Source organism: Protomyctophum parallelum (genome assembly GCF_964188405.1).
Source record: "Protomyctophum parallelum genome assembly, chromosome: 8".
Classification (NCBI taxonomy): Eukaryota; Metazoa; Chordata; class Actinopteri; order Myctophiformes; family Myctophidae; genus Protomyctophum; species Protomyctophum parallelum.
The window spans coordinates 34,838,737-34,856,768 of NC_139703.1; the positions used below are offsets into that span (position 1 = coordinate 34,838,737).

The 18,032-nt window shown below is 43.1% G+C and overlaps 3 protein-coding genes across 4 annotated transcripts in view; 2 read left to right on the plus strand and 1 right to left on the minus strand.

Moving 5' to 3' along the window:
• The window catches only part of adsl (adenylosuccinate lyase), a gene marked incomplete at both ends in the record, with an annotated part of 382,286 nt that overhangs the window by 298,310 nt on the left and 65,944 nt on the right, over positions 1 to 18,032 (minus strand). The window lies entirely within an intron of this gene.
• Positions 9,519 to 11,857, plus strand: LOC310863325 (hemoglobin subunit beta-2-like). Its single transcript, XM_083771575.1, has 3 exons — positions 9,519 to 9,816; positions 10,282 to 10,504; positions 11,614 to 11,857. The coding sequence occupies exons 1-3, from the start codon at positions 9,719 to 9,721 to the stop codon at positions 11,743 to 11,745; spliced, it is 453 nt and encodes a 150-aa protein (XP_083627701.1). The 5' UTR covers positions 9,519 to 9,718; the 3' UTR covers positions 11,746 to 11,857.
• Positions 15,593 to 18,032, plus strand: part of dusp7 (dual specificity phosphatase 7) — a 140,238-nt gene continuing 137,798 nt past the window's right edge. The window contains exons 1-2 of one of the 2 annotated variants that reach the window (XM_083771709.1): positions 15,601 to 16,348; positions 16,382 to 16,722. In XM_083771709.1, the coding sequence (XP_083627835.1) occupies positions 16,227 to 16,348; positions 16,382 to 16,722 (463 nt within the window). In that variant the 5' untranslated portion in view covers positions 15,601 to 16,226. Of the gene's footprint in view, positions 16,723 to 18,032 lie in introns of both variants that reach the window. The other variant, XM_083771708.1, reaches the window with a different exon arrangement.

Genomic DNA, 18,032 nt, shown 5'->3' on the forward strand with positions numbered 1-18,032 from the left:
TCAGCTCCATAGCTCCGCAGGTCTCCCCTGGAAGAACTCCCCAGTGCCTCGTTTCCTGTGTCAGACCCCTCCTCCTCCCCCTCAGTCTGTTCACTTTGAGATGTCCAGTGTCCTAATGCCATACACATTCACTTTGAGATGTCCAGTGTCCTAATACCATACACATTCACTTTGAGATGTCCAGTGTCCTAATACCATACACATTCACTTTGAGATGTCCAGTGTCCTAATGCCATACACATTCACTTTGAGATGTCCAGTGTCCTAATACCATACACATTCACTTTGAGATGTCCAGTGTCCTAATACCATACACATTCACTTTGAGATGTCCAGTGTCCTAATACCATACACGTTCAGTTTGAGATGTCCAGTGTCCTAATACCATACACATTCACTTTGAGAGCACATAGTGCGTCCGTCGTCCAACAATCACTCTGTTAGCTTCTATCGTTTTTTATCGGCCAATATCTGCACCTACTTGTTGAGCCGTGCTTAACCTCTCCAATGAACAGCTGTGTATGTCTCTATGCATATGTACTGTATGTCTCCATGTATGTTTAAGTACAGACAGCTGCTGGGTGACCTAATGTGGAAAGAGGGAAGCACGCACAACTCCACTGTCTCACTCAATCTCTTGGAACATTTTACCGGGTGCACGGTCAGGAACCACTTCAGAAGAAGGAGAATACCAGCACTCACGGAGTCCTTTAAGGCACTTTATTGTTTCATCTTTACAAGGGAAAGGTAAGCTGCAAGCAGCAACACAACGAACGCGTTTCGGCCAAGGGCCTTCGTCAGCGTAATGTGGCACTGTTGAGCAGTGTGGCTGTGTATGTCTATGTATGTATGTCTGTTTAGCCAACACACACACACACAGCACCGCTCAGTTCAGACGGGTCTGCTTTTTTCATAGTTTTTGTCTTCATTGTGTTTCATGATAACTACTTTTTATGTATGTGATGTATTGCCATGCTTTTGTTCTTGCTTAATGTAAGTCGCTCTGGATTAAGAGTGTCTGCTAAATGCCTAAATTGTATGTGGCATATGATATGCCCTAACCATTCAGCTATACCGGGTCGCCCCAGTAGGATGTACCTAGTTCTGATGTGTGTGGCGTTCACCTATATTTTCTGCAGATAATTGCTTATCCAAAACAGATGTTTATTCCTGCTTTCGGTAGTATATTCCTTTGACGCCCTTCTTTCATTAGTGATCTGTACTCCCGTGACATTTCCGACGATCCTAGTGTGGCTCAGCTTGGGAGGGATTCGTTGCATTAAGCACTGGCGCTTTGATGGGTTAAAGATGCGAACTGAAATGACACTCTTATGCCACTGTGTGTAGGAGAGCCTCTTGTGCATCATAGATTGGTTACCGTTGTGATTGATCCGTGCAGGTCATTTGTAAATCACGGAGTGGTACATTATGACCTGCCAATGTCCATAATGTATTTTATGGACTTTTCATGAAGAAGATGATTGAGAAGATGGAAATGTTCCCATTGTTTTGGCATGGATTGTTCGGTATGCCCATATGATGACCGCACTGTGCTCTTAAGGCCTTCACTATTCATGCTGAACTGCAATTGTTGTAGGAGGAGTCGTTTGGGAGAATATAAAACACCCCAAATAAACTTTGCATCTCTTGTTTTGGAACCTTGACCAATCGGCCAACTTTACAAAGGGACTATAGTGGACAAGAGATCCAGTAGAAGTAATTTTACACTTGGTTGCATGATGAAAATAGCCGATTTCCAAGCTCACGTTTCCTGCAAGTGTATAATCAGCCATTACGACACCAAAACACATTTTAGTCGACTAAATCGACTGTCGACTAAACACCAACACCAAGACATTCCAGGTGACTAAAATGTGACTAAAACTAAATGAAAGCTATTCAAGAGACTATGACTAAAACTAAAATCAAAATGTGCCGCCAAAATCAACACAGCTTGTAACAGAGTTTTTTTTTGTGGCTTTCGCCTTTATTTATTTATTTTTATTTTTATGGAGGGACAGACAGTAGTCTGACAGGAAATGGGGAGAGAGATGGGGGGGGGGGGTGACATGCAGTCAAGGCCGTCGGGATCGGGAGTCGAACCCGCGGCACACTGCCAGACTGGACCAAGGTGCCTGGACCGCTGAGCCACGGCCCAGGCCGTAACAGAGTATTTCTACTTGATACTTTAAACTCTGTGAGGAGCTGCTGCCTGGAAGACAGAAGTGAAACTCTTGTGTTAATGAGACACAGACAGTATGTGTACAGTATGTGTACACGGCAAACCTTTGACCACCACTTTATGGAAGCTGCCAGTCAGCAGCTGTTGCAGTGATATAATAGGGTGAGGAGAAAGATAAGGTGTGTGCGAGTGTGTGTGTCCCTCGCCTCATATCACTGTGTGTGTGTGTGTGTGTGTGTGTGTGTGTGTGTGCGTGCGCGTACTTGCGACTCACTTTTTGTCATTTATGATCCGAACTGCAGCCATGCGTGCCTACGTGCGGTAGATACAGTGTTTACAGTAGATTGGTAACAGTGGGAGAGGAAGGTTTTATTCCGTTCCGTTATTGTCATTTTATTATTGTATTGACCCATTAATGGGTAAAAAAAAAATGACAATCCAGTGTTTCTCCTCAGAATCTGCATGTTGTTCTTGTAACAGTAGTGCTTCAATGGTATTGTCATTTTACACTTGGTTGCATGCTGAAAATAGCCGATCTACAAGCTCACAACGCGTCGCGCTGCGACGTGTTGTGAGCTTGTAGCTCGGCTATTTTCAGCAAGTGTAAAAACAGCCATTACGACGGCATCAAGGCCCACCAAAATACATTTTAGTCGACTAAATCAACTGTAGATTTAGTCGACTAAAATCTTATGATATTTAGTCGACTAAAGCTAGACTAACACTAAAACATTCCTAAACTGACTAAAATGTGACTGAAACTAAATGAAAAAGAGACTATGACTAAAGCTAAAATAAAAATGTGCTGCCAAAAACAACACTGACCCCAGGCATCCTATACTGCCAAAAACAACACTGACCCCAGGCATCCTATACTGCCAAAAACAACACTGACCCCAGGCATCCTATACTGCCAAAAACAACACTGACCCCAGGCATCCTATACTGCCAAAAACAACACTGACCCCAGGCATCCTATACTGCCAAAAACAACACTGACCCCAGGCATCCTATACTGCCAAAAACAACACTGACCCCAGGCATCCTATACTGCTAAAAACAACACTGACCCCAGGCATCCTATACTGCCAAAAACAACACTGACCCCAGGCATCCTATACTGCTAAAAACAACACTGACCCCAGGCATCCTATACTGCTAAAAACAACACTGACCCCAGGCATCCTATACTGCCAAAAACAACACTGACCCCAGGCATCCTATACTGCTAAAAACAACACTGACCCCAGGCATCCTATACTGCTAAAAACAACACTGACCCCAGGCATCCTATACTGCTAAAAACAACACTGACCCCAGGCATCCTATACTGCTAAAAACAACACCGACCCCAGGCATCCTATACTGCCAAAAACAACACTGACCCCAGGCATCCTATACTGCCAAAAACAACACTGACCCCAGGCATCCTATACTGCTAAAAACAACACTGACCCCAGGCATCCTATACTGCTAAAAACAACACTGACCCCAGGCATCCTATACATTTTCAGAAAATTGCAGATCTAAAAGCTCACAATGTGTCGTTGTGGTCTTCTAGATCGGCTACAAAGGTGACCCCCCCCCCCTCCCTATAAAAGAAAGAAAATAATATCTATTTCTTTCAATAAAAATCTACCAATTAAATGTATTTTTTTGTATTTTTTTTTATTTAAACCCCCACATTGATTGTAAATATCTTGCATTTAAAACATATATTTGCTATATGCATGATGATTGTTTTTGGCAGCAAATTTTGATTTTAGTTTTAGTCATAGTCTCTTGAATAGTTTTAATTTCGTTTTAGACACCTGGAATGTGTTGTGCCGTCGTAATGACTGAGTTTACACTTGCTGAAAATAGCCGTTCTACGCTGCGACGCGTTGTGGGCTTGTAGAACGGCTTGTACAGTAGATCGGCTATTTTCAGCATGCAAGTGTAAAATGACTTATACTGGATCCCTTGTCCACTAGTCCCTTCCTAACATTTTAGTCTAGTTTTTAATTTATTTGTTGACAAAATCGTCGATATATTTAGTCTTATAGTTTTAGTCGTCATAGCTTAGTTTTCATTTAGTTTCCATTTAGTTTTCGTCAGTGAGAAAAGGTAGTAGATGAACATTTTTTGTTTTAGTTTTAGTCGACGGAATCAACACTGATGTGAAATTTGATTAATATCATTGATATAAAGCACAGTATCCCTGTGTTTGTCCAGACCTAGTAGTGAGTTGCCAGGTAGTGCCTAGTAGTGTGTTTGTCCAGACCTAGTAGTGAGTTGCCAGGTAGTGCCTAGTAGTGTGTTTGTCCAGACCTAGTAGTGAGTTGCCAGGTAGTGCCTAGTAGTGTGTTTGTCCAGACCTAGTAGTGAGTTGCCAGGGTCGACTTCATCCACCCCTGAGTCCTGACATCACAGCCTTGAGTATGGGAAATGTGGGGGCGGGCCGTATGGCTTTAGCTGTTCAAGTACCCATTCCCAGAATTTATATAACATACTTATTGTTTATCATTTATCTAGAAATGTGTACAGCAAGATTGCATGGTGCAAAAGAGGAAAACATTGAGATTTGGTCTGGTATTGCAGATTTGGTTAAGGGCATGGTTTAATCATTATTATTATTACTATCATTATTTATTTATTTATTTTTTGTTTCCATTGCACAGTAGTAGGAGTAATTACATTTTGTGGCATCTTTGGTCTCGGGGGGGGGGGGTCTTCTAAATCACGACAGTTTTCTGAAAAGCCCATGTTTCTACTGTATTTCAGTGGTGCTCAACCTTTTTCATGTCAAGGACCCCCAGAATTATCTGTATTTGGTCGCCGACCCCCATCTGTAAATATGTTGTTCCAGGGACCTCCCCCAGAAGCAAAGATTGTAGTTAAAAATGTTCGCTCTGAAAGAATATATATTCAAAGATTCGCGCCACATTTTCACAAAGAAAAAGCAGATCTACAAGCTTATAGTGCTGGTGCCGCTCTATGAGCTTGTAGATCTTCTATTTTTCAATAGCTAAAGTATAACATAATGCTTAAAACACCAAAAGCGGTTCCCGTCCTGAATGGGTTAAAGCCATCCTTTAAAACCTATTAAAAGCAGGAAAGCATCCGTGTCATTTTAGATTTTAAAGGTGGTTATTCCAAAAAAGCAGATGTAGTTCACAGAGCGTCACTTCGTCCCACGCTGCGAGCTTGTAAATTTTTGAACATTCAGTTAAAAAATTTACTTACTGTATATTTTGTACTTATATTTTGACACTTGGTTTGGCCACGTAAATATGTTTTTTCCATGCTAATTTAAGCTCCTTTGAATTGAAATTGAATTTAGAACCACCGATATAAAAGGCATAAAGTAGAATCGGCCTCAGGTAAAGAAAAAGATATATATATACCCGGTATATATATATATATATATATATATATATATATATATATATATATAAATATATATATATACATCCATCCATCCATCCATCTTCAACCGCTTATCCGTAGTCGGGTCGCGGGGGCAACAGCTCCACCAGAGAGCTCCAGACTTCCCTCTCCAGAGCAACATTAGTGACTTCCTCCTGGGGGATCCCGAGACGTTCCAAAGTCAGTGAGTCGATCTAATCCCTCCATCTGCGCCTAGGTCTGTCCCGGGGTCTCCTCCCAGTGGGACGTGCATCGAGGACCTCCCTAGGGAGACGCCCGAGAGGCATCCTAACCAGATGCCCGAACAACCTATAAGATGGCTCCTTTCCATGCTAAGGAGACTCTCACCCTATCTCTAAGGGAGAAGCCAGCCACCCGTCTGAGAAAACTCATGTTGGCCGCTTGTATTCGCCACCTTATTCTTTCGGTCATGACCCCACACTTCATGACCATAGGTGAGAGTAGGAACGGAGATTGCTCGGCAGACAGAGAGCTATATATATTTATATAAAAAGATATTTTCTTGAGCTCTCTCTTTTCCTAAAGAACTTCCTTGAGTCCCCGGCGCTAACACTAATGTTATCGGTTTCCTCTCGTTCTGTCGTTCTTTCTCAAACTGGCTTTGCCCCTCAGTCTCGCTCTGCTCGCTCCTGAATAATGCATTGAGCTGAGAGGTTTCTACATGGCTTAGGGACTGCTTAGAGTTCACACCGCTAAGCACGTGTTTGCAGCGCATCACATACTGTACACACACACACACACACACACACACACACACACACACACACACACACACACACACACACAGGCAGGCAATCTCTGGGTTTCCTGAAATATTCATCAGCCAACAACTTCCATTGAAACAGTGCCAACGCTGCATGCCTTTTTACGTAGAATGCTGATGCTTGATAGTATGTGGTGGAAAGTAACATTTACAATTTTTTGGTATTCAGTACTTGAGTATTTCCAATACTTTTACGTTCTCAGGAGCTCCTGACCAGAGTGGAACAATTAAGCTCAGGAGCTCCTGACCAGAGTGGAACCATCTCAGGAGCTCCTGAACAGAGTGGAATCAGAGCGTGCCAAGGTTGGCCTCCGGCTGAATGCCAAGAAAACTGAAGTTAACACCTATAATATCCCATCGGAGAATCCACCTCTGACAACAACAGGAGGCACTGCTCTGAAGGAAGTCAAGGACTTCAAGTACCTGGGCTCATTGGTCAACTCAACGGAGCAATTAATTAATACCAGCCAGGAGAATGAGACAATAGCAGGACACTACCAAAGACACCAAGAGGTGCCGGCCATGCAGCAAACTAGTGCTGTGGGAACCAACACATGGGCACCGGTCACGAGGACGTCCCACATTAACATATGTGGACGTATACTCGAGAATGACGCAGGAGCGCAAAGCACCAACGAGCTGGCCAGATGTATTGAGAACCGGGATGACTGGAAGCGACGATGGAGGGGGCTCGTCTGAGGACGACCTAGGGATGCTCTTCCTTCCATCTGGCAGAGTGGGACTTTTCCATCATCGAGCCTCAGAGGTGGTTTGTCTGAATCAGGAAGAATGGGTTGTTAGGAATCCCTCTGTAAGTAAGTAAGTAAGTACATTTTATTTATATAGCACTTCTCACAGAGAAAACTCACAAAGTGCTTCACATGCAGAGAATAAAAACAAAGACAAGCTAAATATAACTGACCAAAAACAGGAACATACAATTGATCTAAGAAAAAAGAATAACGCAGCAAAATAAACAACACACACATGGAAAACCATCATGTATAACATCAGGAAATGCTTGTGCAAGTAGCAAAGTTTTGAGTTCATTCTTAAAAATGTCCACCGAGGCTGCGGATCGCAACACCATGCTCACTGTGTGAGCGCTACAACCTCAAAGGCTCTGTCGCCTTTTGTTTTACGTCTGTATCGTAATATTATGCTATTTATGTTAGAATCAGTTGATTCTGTTTTTATAGAAGAAGTAGATTATTCTTACAAGCAGCTGACGTGTATGTGCACTGTATGTGTTTGTCGATGTGTAAGGAGGGAATGGAGTGGGTCTGCTGTATACCCGTTTTCTCAATCATCAAGCAGAATGAGAAGGCTTTGAGTCTGATGATTTATCATGGTCATACCAGTGTTGTTTTTGGCAGCAAATTTTGATTTTAGTTTTGGTCATCATAGTCCCTTCAATAGTTTTCATTTAGTTTTAGTCTCATTTTAGTCACCTGGAGTGTTTTAGTGTTAGTCTAGTTTTAGTTGATTAAATATCATGAGATTTTAGTCAACTAAATCTACAGTTGTTTTAGTCGACTAAAATGTGTTTTGGTGGGCCATGATGCCGTCGCAATGACTGTTTTACACTGGCTGAAAATAGCAGATCTACAAGCTACAAGCGAGCTTGTAGATCAGCTATTTTCAGCATGCAACCAAGTGTAAAATTATTTATACTTTTAGTCTAGTTTTTATTTCTTGACGAAATTGTCAGTATATTTAGTTTTAGTCATCATGGCCTAGTTTTCATTTAGTTTCCATTTAGTTTTCATCCGTGAAAAAAGGTAGTTGACGAAAAAGAATTGTCTTCGTTTTAGTCAACAAAAACAACACTGGGTCATACTAACTGCAGTCTACCCATCTAGCCGATCTTCAAGCTCACGGCATGTTGTTGCGTAACGTGTTGCAAGCTTGTAGATCAGCTACTTCCAGAGCGGGACACCATCACACACAGCCGTATAAATTACAGTATACTATAAATAGAAAAAGTGTTCCTCAGAGCACAGGTAGCGCCACCTGTGGCCTCCTGGTGGCACTACAATAGGCCCATGTGAAAAGGGAGGGATTTATACCTCAAATTGCACTCTGCGTTCATGATTTGAGGCATTTTGTTCAAAACGGGCCAATCCTGGAACAGGCCTTGTTATCGAGCATATAGTGGGCCCATGACGTCATGTTTAAACCATCGAGACAAGAGGCGATCAAGAAATAAATATAATCACCATATGCTGGCACAAACGTGTCGGTCTAAAAGTGCATTGATACCTGCCAACCAGCGGTCCAGCGCTGTCCAGGTAAACCTTACAGAAAATTACAGTTTTAAAATGACGGTACACATATTAACCAGTTAACAGTTTATTCAATATTACTTTCCATAAGTAAAAAGGTCAATTGCCTTCAGTCTGTAAAAGTACTGTATAAGTGCTGTACTTAAGTACAATTTTGAGGTATTTGTACTTGAGTACTACTTGAGTATTTCCGATTTCCAATACTTTTACTTCTACTCCACTACATCTCGGAGCCAACATTTGTACTTTTACTACACTACAATTATTTGAAAACTTTTGTTACTAATACTTACGATTAAAAATTTCATTAGAAAACGTACATTGAACACTTCAACCCTATACATTTCGGCCATTTGAAAATAGCCGATCTACAAGCTCACAATGTGTCGCAATGCGACGCATTGTGAGATTGTAGTGAGCTTGGCTTGTAGTGAGCTTGGCTATATTATACTTTTGTACTTTTACTCAAGTACATTTTCAATTCCATACTTTTACTTGTAACAAAGTAGTTCTAAATTGCAGTATTGGTACTTTTACTTAAGTAAATCAATTGAGTACTTTTTCCACCACTGGAAACAATAGAACTGCTTTTTAGTTTTGACTATAGGCCTGAAGAAAGGCAGTATTTCACAAGGCCATATTTTCCAGTGCTCCAACGACACATTCAATTATTGGATACGTTAATTTCAAAAGTTGTGTCAAATAATTAAAGATACAACCATAGGAGAAAGAACTAAACTAAACTAAAAACAGCCAATAATATGGGTGTGATAAAACCTGACTTTTGAACAAACATTATCTCTATCCAGCCAGCCAAAGATAAACAGACCACAGGAGTGTCACAAATGTAGACCAAAATAGAACTTCCAAAAGCTCCTAGAAGCTACTAGAAAAATACATCGCAAAAGCTCATCTCCAACCTACCACAGCGCAGTATTCTGGTGTTGGACAGGGGGACATGTAGGGTATATAAAGAGCAGAAGGTGCCATCGTTACAGCACAGCAGCAGGTCTACATTTTTCTTCTTCCGAGACTGAAGGAAATCACCTCAGAGCAACCATGGACAACGACATGTGGTCGGAGCAGGAGCGTAGCCTGATTCAATACATCTTCACCACTCTGAACTATGAAGAGGTCGGAGCCGATGCTCTGTCCAGGTATATCAGCTGTTATGTCTTTGTTAACCCATTTTGACCCGGGAACGATTTTACAAATGTCTTCTAAATCCTGACAGTTTTCTGAAAAACCTCATGTTTCCATGTCAGTGGTTCATGTCAAGGAACCCCAAAAATTATGAATTTTACCGCCGACCCCCCCATCTGAAAACATGTTCCAGGGACAGCCCAAGAAGCAAAGATTTGAGTTAAAAACGTTCGCTCTGAAAGAATATATACGTATATTCAAAGATTTGTGCCACGTTTTCACGATTTTTCCAAAATGGCAGACCTACAAGCTCGTAGCGCGGCACTCGGTGCCACGCTACGAGCTTGTAGTTCTGCTATTTTTCAATACCTAATGTATAAGTATAACTTAATGCAACATGTTTTAGGACCATTCCCTTCAACATAATTTCAACCCCCAATCTGCACATTTCTAAAATCGTTTTTTCCCCTTGCCTTCAGGTGTCTGATCGTGTACCCCTGGTGCCTGCGGTACTTTGGCGACTTTGGTAACTTGTACTCCGCCAAGGACATCATCGAGAACCCGAGGATCGCAGCGCACGGTGTCAAGATCGTGCACGGTCTGGACAGGGCTCTGAAGAACTTAGACAACCTCAAGGATACTTACAAGGAGCTGAGTACCCTGCACTCCGAGACGCTGCACGTCGATCCCGACAACTTCAGGGTATAACATTTATATATTTATATATATATATATATTTTTTTTTAAATATTTTCTTATCCTGCGATTTTGTAACCCATTTTTCACCCGTGTTTCAATTATCTAATGTGATCCTGGGCTCCACACACCCTCCGCCAACCTAGTCCCCATATATGGGGGACATGGGGAGAGCAACGGACCTGAACTCATGCTTCCTTCATGCCTGAGTGTCCAAGTTACTCCTTTCCCTAGTTGGACGTAGCGCGTGGAAGGAACACGTTATTCCGACCAGTTCCTTTCCCCTCCATCAGGCGCCCCGGCAGGCCAGGGGGAGGCAGTTTAGAGACCAGGATTACTGCATGTTTTTTGTGAGGGTACCTATACCCACGTTTATAATTTATAATAATGTTATGCTATGAATTTATACGCCTTCAAAGTCACCAATGAAATGCATAGAGACACGTACAGTATATTGGCTCTGAACAAACGCTGTGGCGAACATATTTTAGGGCACAAGCTATTTCTTTGACTCCCTTTTTTTTCTACCAAATAATAGTTTATCTATTATTTATTACTTACTCTTCTTTTTCATTGTTTTCTCAGCCTTTATCTCTGACGTTTTGACTACATGATGAAATATGTACCTATAAGTACAGTACATACTGTACATATGAAAGTTGGAGGGGATGCATGCCGTATGTTCATGTGAATACAATGCCAAACTCATTTCTCTACCACCATGCCATGACTTACAGTAATGATGAAAAGCAGGTGTACAAATCAGTGTTGTTTTTGGCAGCAAATTTTGATTTTAGTTTTAGTCATAGTCTCTTCAATAGTTTTCATTTAGTTTCAGTCACCTGGAATGTTTTAGTGTTAGTCTAGATTTTAGTCGACTAAATATCATGAGATTTTAGTCGACTAAAATGTACTTAGGCGGTGCCTTGATGCCGCCGTAATGACGCTTGCTGAAAATAGCCGATCTACATGCTCATAACGCGTTTTAGTCGACAAAAACAACACTGGTACAAATGTATATACGCATGCATTTAGTGTGAATACTGCACAAAGAGGCTTATACTGTACATTATACATATCTACAGTAGCCGTGTTTTTTTCCATATGCCCCACAGCTGTTTTGCGACGTGCTCTCCATCGTTGTTGCCGGCAAGCTGGGCATCCAAACTTTCACGCCTGAAATGCAGGCGGCCTGGCAGAAATTCTTGGGCGCAGTGTGCTCCGCTCTGAGCAGGCAGTACTACTAGAAGTCCATGTTCTGAGCCTCCCTCCTCCCCTCTGGAGAATCCCGAAGACCAAGGCCAGCGTGATCCTTTGGATGCATTCGTAACTCGTTGCCCACTGCAGGGTTAATTTGAATCTACAGTACACAATCTTGAAAATAATGAATTATATACAAATTGGAAATAAATACTAGTAATTTGAGTCATTTGTGTGTGTGTGTGTGTGTGTGTGTGTGTGTGTGTGTGTGTGTGTGTGTGTGTGTGTGTGTGTGTGTGTGTGTGTGTGTGTGTGTGTGTGTGTGTGTGTGTGTGTGTGTGTGTGTGTGTGTTAACATTCAGTAGATTTTCTGTGGTGTTTCCGGCTGTTTGTGATGTAAGAGACAGAAAATCCCATATGTCAATAAATGTAATGCTTTTCAGCTAAAACAGCTATAAGCTATAATGTATGCACCAGCAAACTATTACAGTATGTTAATATGGCAGCAGTTTTGAAATTTGTGATGATATAGTTTTGTTTACTGGTGGTGGAGCACATTTTTGCACACACGCACGCGCGCACACACACACGCACACAGTGGCAATACATTACACTCTGAGAGAGCCCGTTATTGTCCAAAGAGGGGGTGGAAACACAAGAGCTGTCAGTCTGGAGTGTGTGCATGTGTGCGTGCGTGCGTGCGCATGGAGTGTGTAAGTCATTGGGAGGGATAAAGAACCATTGTCTGCAGCTGGTGTTACCCCCCTCTCATTCCAACTAACTCCCTGCAGCTGTGAGGGAAATCAAATGCTCCTCTTTTCACCCTCGCTGCTTCTGTCACAACCTCCTGATGCCCTGTTAGGTCATCTCCATGTCGCTGCTTCTGTCACAACCTCCTGATGCCCTGTTAGGTCATCTCCATGTGTAGTAATACGTTTTAGACCCAGAGTGTTCGTTTAACCCAGTCTGGGTGGGAAGAACCCCTTTTGGTGTTTTAAGCATTATGTTATGATTTCACGATTTCTCAAAAATAGCAGATCTACAAGCTCGTAGCACGGCTGTGCCGCGCTATGAGCTTGTAGATCTGCCTGAATGTGCCTGAAATCATTGAATATATTCTTTCAGATCGAGTTTCTAACTCAAATCTTTGCAACTGTGAGGGTCCCTGCCCTGGAACAACATATTTTCAGATATGGGCCGGCGGCCAAATACATAATTCTGGGAGTCCTTGTCATTAAATAGTTTGAGAACCACTGACATAGAAACATAGGTTTTTCAGAAAACTATCAGGATTTAGACGACATTCGTAGAATCGTCCTCAGGCCTAAATGGGTTAACTTAACCACTCAAGCCCTATACTTTGTTGCAACAACGTAGAGTCTGTGGGGGCCACGGGGCCACAGCCCCCATGAAGACTCCCAGGGCCCCTTTAGGCCCCCATGAAGATTTTCGTGGACATTTTACATTTACATTACATATTTTCTGGGAATTCCGAACATTTTGGACCTTTCCGCCGGCAATCTGAGAATCCCATCGTCAAATATTCTGAAAAACAGCGCCTCCCCTGTTGTTCCTCAACAGTCTGTCTTGAGAGACACCGGTCGTCCAAGAGGTGTTAAAAAGTATTCAAATGCTAATCGGGTTTCTTTTGTAGTTGTTCTTGAGTCGTGACATAATAACACTGATCAAGAATTCACCAAAGAGACCTAACCCTACACAGACTAGTGAGACTACACACTGACTCGAGAAAAGACCCATATCGTCCAAAATAGGCTGATCAGTCGCTGTCTGTGTATAGGCTAATTCATTGGTAAAAGTATGCTAAATAACTAATTTTTAGACCATTTGGGAAATAAATAAATCCGCGGCGACAGTCCCCCCCAACGCAATTCTGTAGCCTACCCAAAGGTAAAACGCACCCGCCGCCTATGATCTCTCTCTCTCTCTCCCTCCGTATCTCTCTATATCTCCCTCTCCCTCTCTCTCTCTCTCTCTCTCTCTCTCTCATAATAATAATAATATAGTCCTGAAAGTCCTCACCTTGGCTTGGACATTGGCCTATAGAAGCTGCTTTAAAAGTACCAGCGAAAACAACTTATTTGTTTCCGCGCTGGGGGGGGGGGAGGCGGGGCTGCGGGGGGGGGGGGGGGCTTGAGGATTGATCAAACTCTTCGGCTCTGCTTTATTGTGCGAAGAATAGTGGAAAATAGGCCATTAGATGTACTAAGAGGACAAGCCAGAAGGGCCTATGGTCCGTGCAGTCGGTTTTTCAATTTTGTAGAGGGCTATTATGCCAAACGTTGAAGATGGAAAGCCCACAACCATTGGCCAAAGGGTGGCGCTATACTGTTTAGCACTCAATTGAAAATTCAAACTTTGAACAGGCATAGCTCATGTATGATCCGTTTGATGCCGAACAACTTTTGACCTCTGACCTTTAGTTCACCCACTATTTTGAATGATGAATAATTTCTTCTGTCTGCGCTCCAGGCCAAACCGTGCAGTCGTAATAATCAACGTAGTAACGAACATGCTTCTATCTCTGCAGGCTACAAACAGATGTTCGTGCGTGCGTGTGTGCGTGAATTTGGCAGCTATTTCATTGTATATTCTTTCAACGATCCATATGAGGTTTTTAGTATAGGACTTTAGGACTGTGGAGTAGCCTAACATCAAGGTTAATGAATGGCAAAACCACTCTGAATAGTTTACCGATTGTGATAAATGACGGATCAAAGGATCAATATTTGCAGATGTGTAGGGGTGTCTACCAATTTACGCCACAATTTCCATCCCAAGTTATATTAGTGAATGGGAACATGATACTGCACAGGTAGCAACAGAGCTGTAGAGTACAGTACTACAGCCTACACCAGGGACGTGCACACATAGACATCAAAGGGGGCTTCAGCCCCTGCCCTTTCACCGGTCTGTGAAACAAGTGCCCTCTCCAGACCACGAATGCAACATTTACTACATGGTGAAAGAAATGCAAATGCCACTCCTTTCCTTCCATCATGTAATGCCGGAAGGCTGCATTCAGGAGAATTTTTGAAGTCTTAGTATTTTGCGTTGAACAAATTTGTTTTAGAAATCCATGTCGTACATCGCATCTCCACTAGCTAAAGAGTGCTGGGTTGCGCCCCGGAAATAGCTGATCTACAAGCTCTCAACGCGTCGCAGATCTGCTATTTTCGCTATTTCACGGCCGGCCTACACCAGGCTTTTACATGCACTTAAAATAGGACTGGACTTAACAGCACGTGTGTGCGCATATGCACACAAAATCGCCCGGTATAGGCTATAGAGCGTCGCAGTCCCTCCCCTTTTAGAACAACGAGTGGCCCAGGAAATGAATCCCAATGCATTTTGCCCACAGACATTTCATAAAGTATTTATTTAAAGACCTTTTAAGCGTCGTACGAAGCCAACTCGAGTCGTGACAAATCATGACAATATTTTGGACAAAACAAATAATTACATAGAAGGAAAACAACAAAAAAAGTGTTGTAACCTGCCGTTTCTTTCTACTTTCTAATTCTTTGTTTGGCCCGAAAAATTGTGTTTGTTGTCATGATTTGTCACGACAAGAGTTGGCTTTGTCCGCAGCGTAAACGTCTTTAAATAAATACTTTCTGAAATGTCTATGAGGAAAATGAACGGAGAATCATTTCCTGGGCCATGGTAGGGGGCGGGACTGCGACGCTCTATAGTCCAAAAGTGCCCTCTTACGGGATTTCAACCCCTGTCTCTCTCTGCACGTCCCTGGTAGCCTTTAGCCTACACTCTGCATCTTTAAATGTGTCCGTGTCCCGGCCCGCCCCGGACTCCTCCTCCTCCTCTCTCAGTGACACATGCCCGCAGAGCCTCTTTTTAGTCCGCGGCCAGTGTCACCGCCTTCAGTGGAAATGAAATGACAAAACCAGAGGCTGGTGGCGCTCCTCTTATTATTAGAGAAAAAGCAACAAAAATAAAAAAAAGAATAGCCATGGCTTGTATCGGCAACAACAACAACACATCAACGCAAACCCAGATCATCAGAAGAACAAATTAACGCGATATTATCAATAGGTAGCTTTAATTCTGCTCGTTCTAAGCGGTAGGTAGTATATATATAGTATTGCTACTGCGTGCCAAAAAAAAGAAAGAGAGCGGGGAGAAGAAAAAAAGAAGGGAAAAAAAAGAATGGACGTCGATGGAATAGAATCATGAAACCTCCACCACTGCTATCATCATCGGACTGAAGCCAGTCAGCCAGCCCAGCCAGCCAGGGGGGGATCCGGGGGAAGAAACCTCTGCATGTTCGCCTTCGGTCGGTGCTGCTGCCTAGCTGCTGTGTGTGTATGTGAATGTGCGCGTGCGTGTGTGAGTGCGCCCCGCGCCGCAGCAGCACTAGGAGGGGAACTTCTTTAGCAGCACCCGTGATTTTGTCTTCTACATTATTATTATTATTATTATTATTTCCCCTTTTGATGTCACACCACCACCACCGGGACGCGATCGGAATTAAACATTTCTTCTTTCCCCGATGAGAATCAATCTCCGGAGGAGCGGCTCTGCTGTGATGGTGACTGCGATGATGATGTCGAATAAAAGCGTGGAATGGCTGCAGGAGGAGCTGGAGTCCTCCGGCGGCGGCGGCGGGTCCTCCGGCGGCGGCGGCTCGTCCTCCTCCTCGGCCGGCGGCGGCGGATCGTCCTCCTCGCCGCCGTCGCCGCTGCTGCTGCTGCTCGACTGCCGCTCGCACGAGCTGTACGAGTCCTCGCACATCGAGTCGGCCATCAACCTGGCCATCCCGGGCCTCATGCTCCGCCGGCTGAAGAAGGGCAACCTGCCGATCCGCTCCATCATCCCCAACAACGAGGACAAGGAGCGGTTCGCGCGGCGCTGCAAGACGGACGTGGTGGTGCTCTACGACGAGGCGACGTCCGAGCGACAGCAGGACGCGGCGCTGGGGAGCTCCGTGCTCGGCTTGCTGCTGCAGAAGCTCCGCGACGACGGATGCAAGGCGTTTTATCTGGAGGGTAAGGGTTATGGAATAATAATAGCATCCAAAACTATGTGTTTTTTTATTATTTTTATCTAGGAGTGGAGGTTTTTTATTAGTATTATTTATTTTAATCTGGCTCCAGTTGTATCGAGAAGGAAGGAAGTGTTGACAAGTTATGAAACAATCCAACATATCAGCATGCCAGCAGCACTGTGCTGGTGAAACCAGGCTATCAGTTATTATAGCTCAACCTCTGATGGCAAAATGTTTAATAATAAAGTGTTTTAAATGTTGTTTACACGGGGCGCCATGTCGCTCTGCTTCAAACCTAAAGGAGTCGAGCAGAGTTGTTACTTTGTAATTACCCTCCTTGTGGAAGTTTGCGGCTATACAAGTTTATGGCGGTTTGATGATAACACAAAAAACAAGTTAATATGTCACTTATTATGATGGTCATTGCAATACTAAGCTTAAGTCAAGTGTGAATGAACTTGAACGGCATTTGGCGGTGGATTATAGTTTGCAATGTTGTAAAGATGTAACTGCATGTCTCTATGGTTTAGTTTAGGCTATAGGCTACTTGACAACAGTCTGTTTCAGAGGTTGTCAAAATCAAGTTTGAGTTTGACAATAAGCAGAATACGGTCACTCTATTGTCATTTAAATGTAACGTATACGTTGTTCATATGGGCGACACATACAGCGGAATGTCTCCCAAAGGAAAAGAGTCTCTGCTTCAATATGTTTTCAATTAATGCTGCAAAATGGCCCCGCCATGTTGTGCTCCTTCAGGAAAAGACGTGCATTTCTTTTCTTCATGAATGAACATGAAGGGAAAGAAACGGCACCGTCAGGCAACACTTTAGAAACTCTACCGAGCAAGAAGGCAGCAGCGATAGAAGAACACTTAAAAAAATGAATTCATATAGCTACTCGATCGGGTCGGTGTCATGAAATAAAAAAATCACCAGTTTAAAAAAATGTAGGCCTACGTTCGTTTATGAATCACGACCACAGAAATGTGTTCCTTTCCCAGGCCAGTAGTCTCAGCAATAAGCACACTGAGTTGTCATTCACAAAAAGTCCACTATATACTGAGCAGTGTTGTAGCAGACACTGTCTTTCATAATGTCTATGATTCATGTTTTCTGAATGGAGAATGATATGTCAGAGCTGCTTACTGGTATCTGTCAGAGCTGCTCTGTTACTGGTATCTGTTACTGGTATCTGTCAGAGCTGCTCTGTTACTAACTTACTGGTATCACAATTACCATATGGTTTTATATCACTGGTTCCCAAACGTTTTCATTTCATGTCAAGGACCCCCAAATTGACACTAATTGG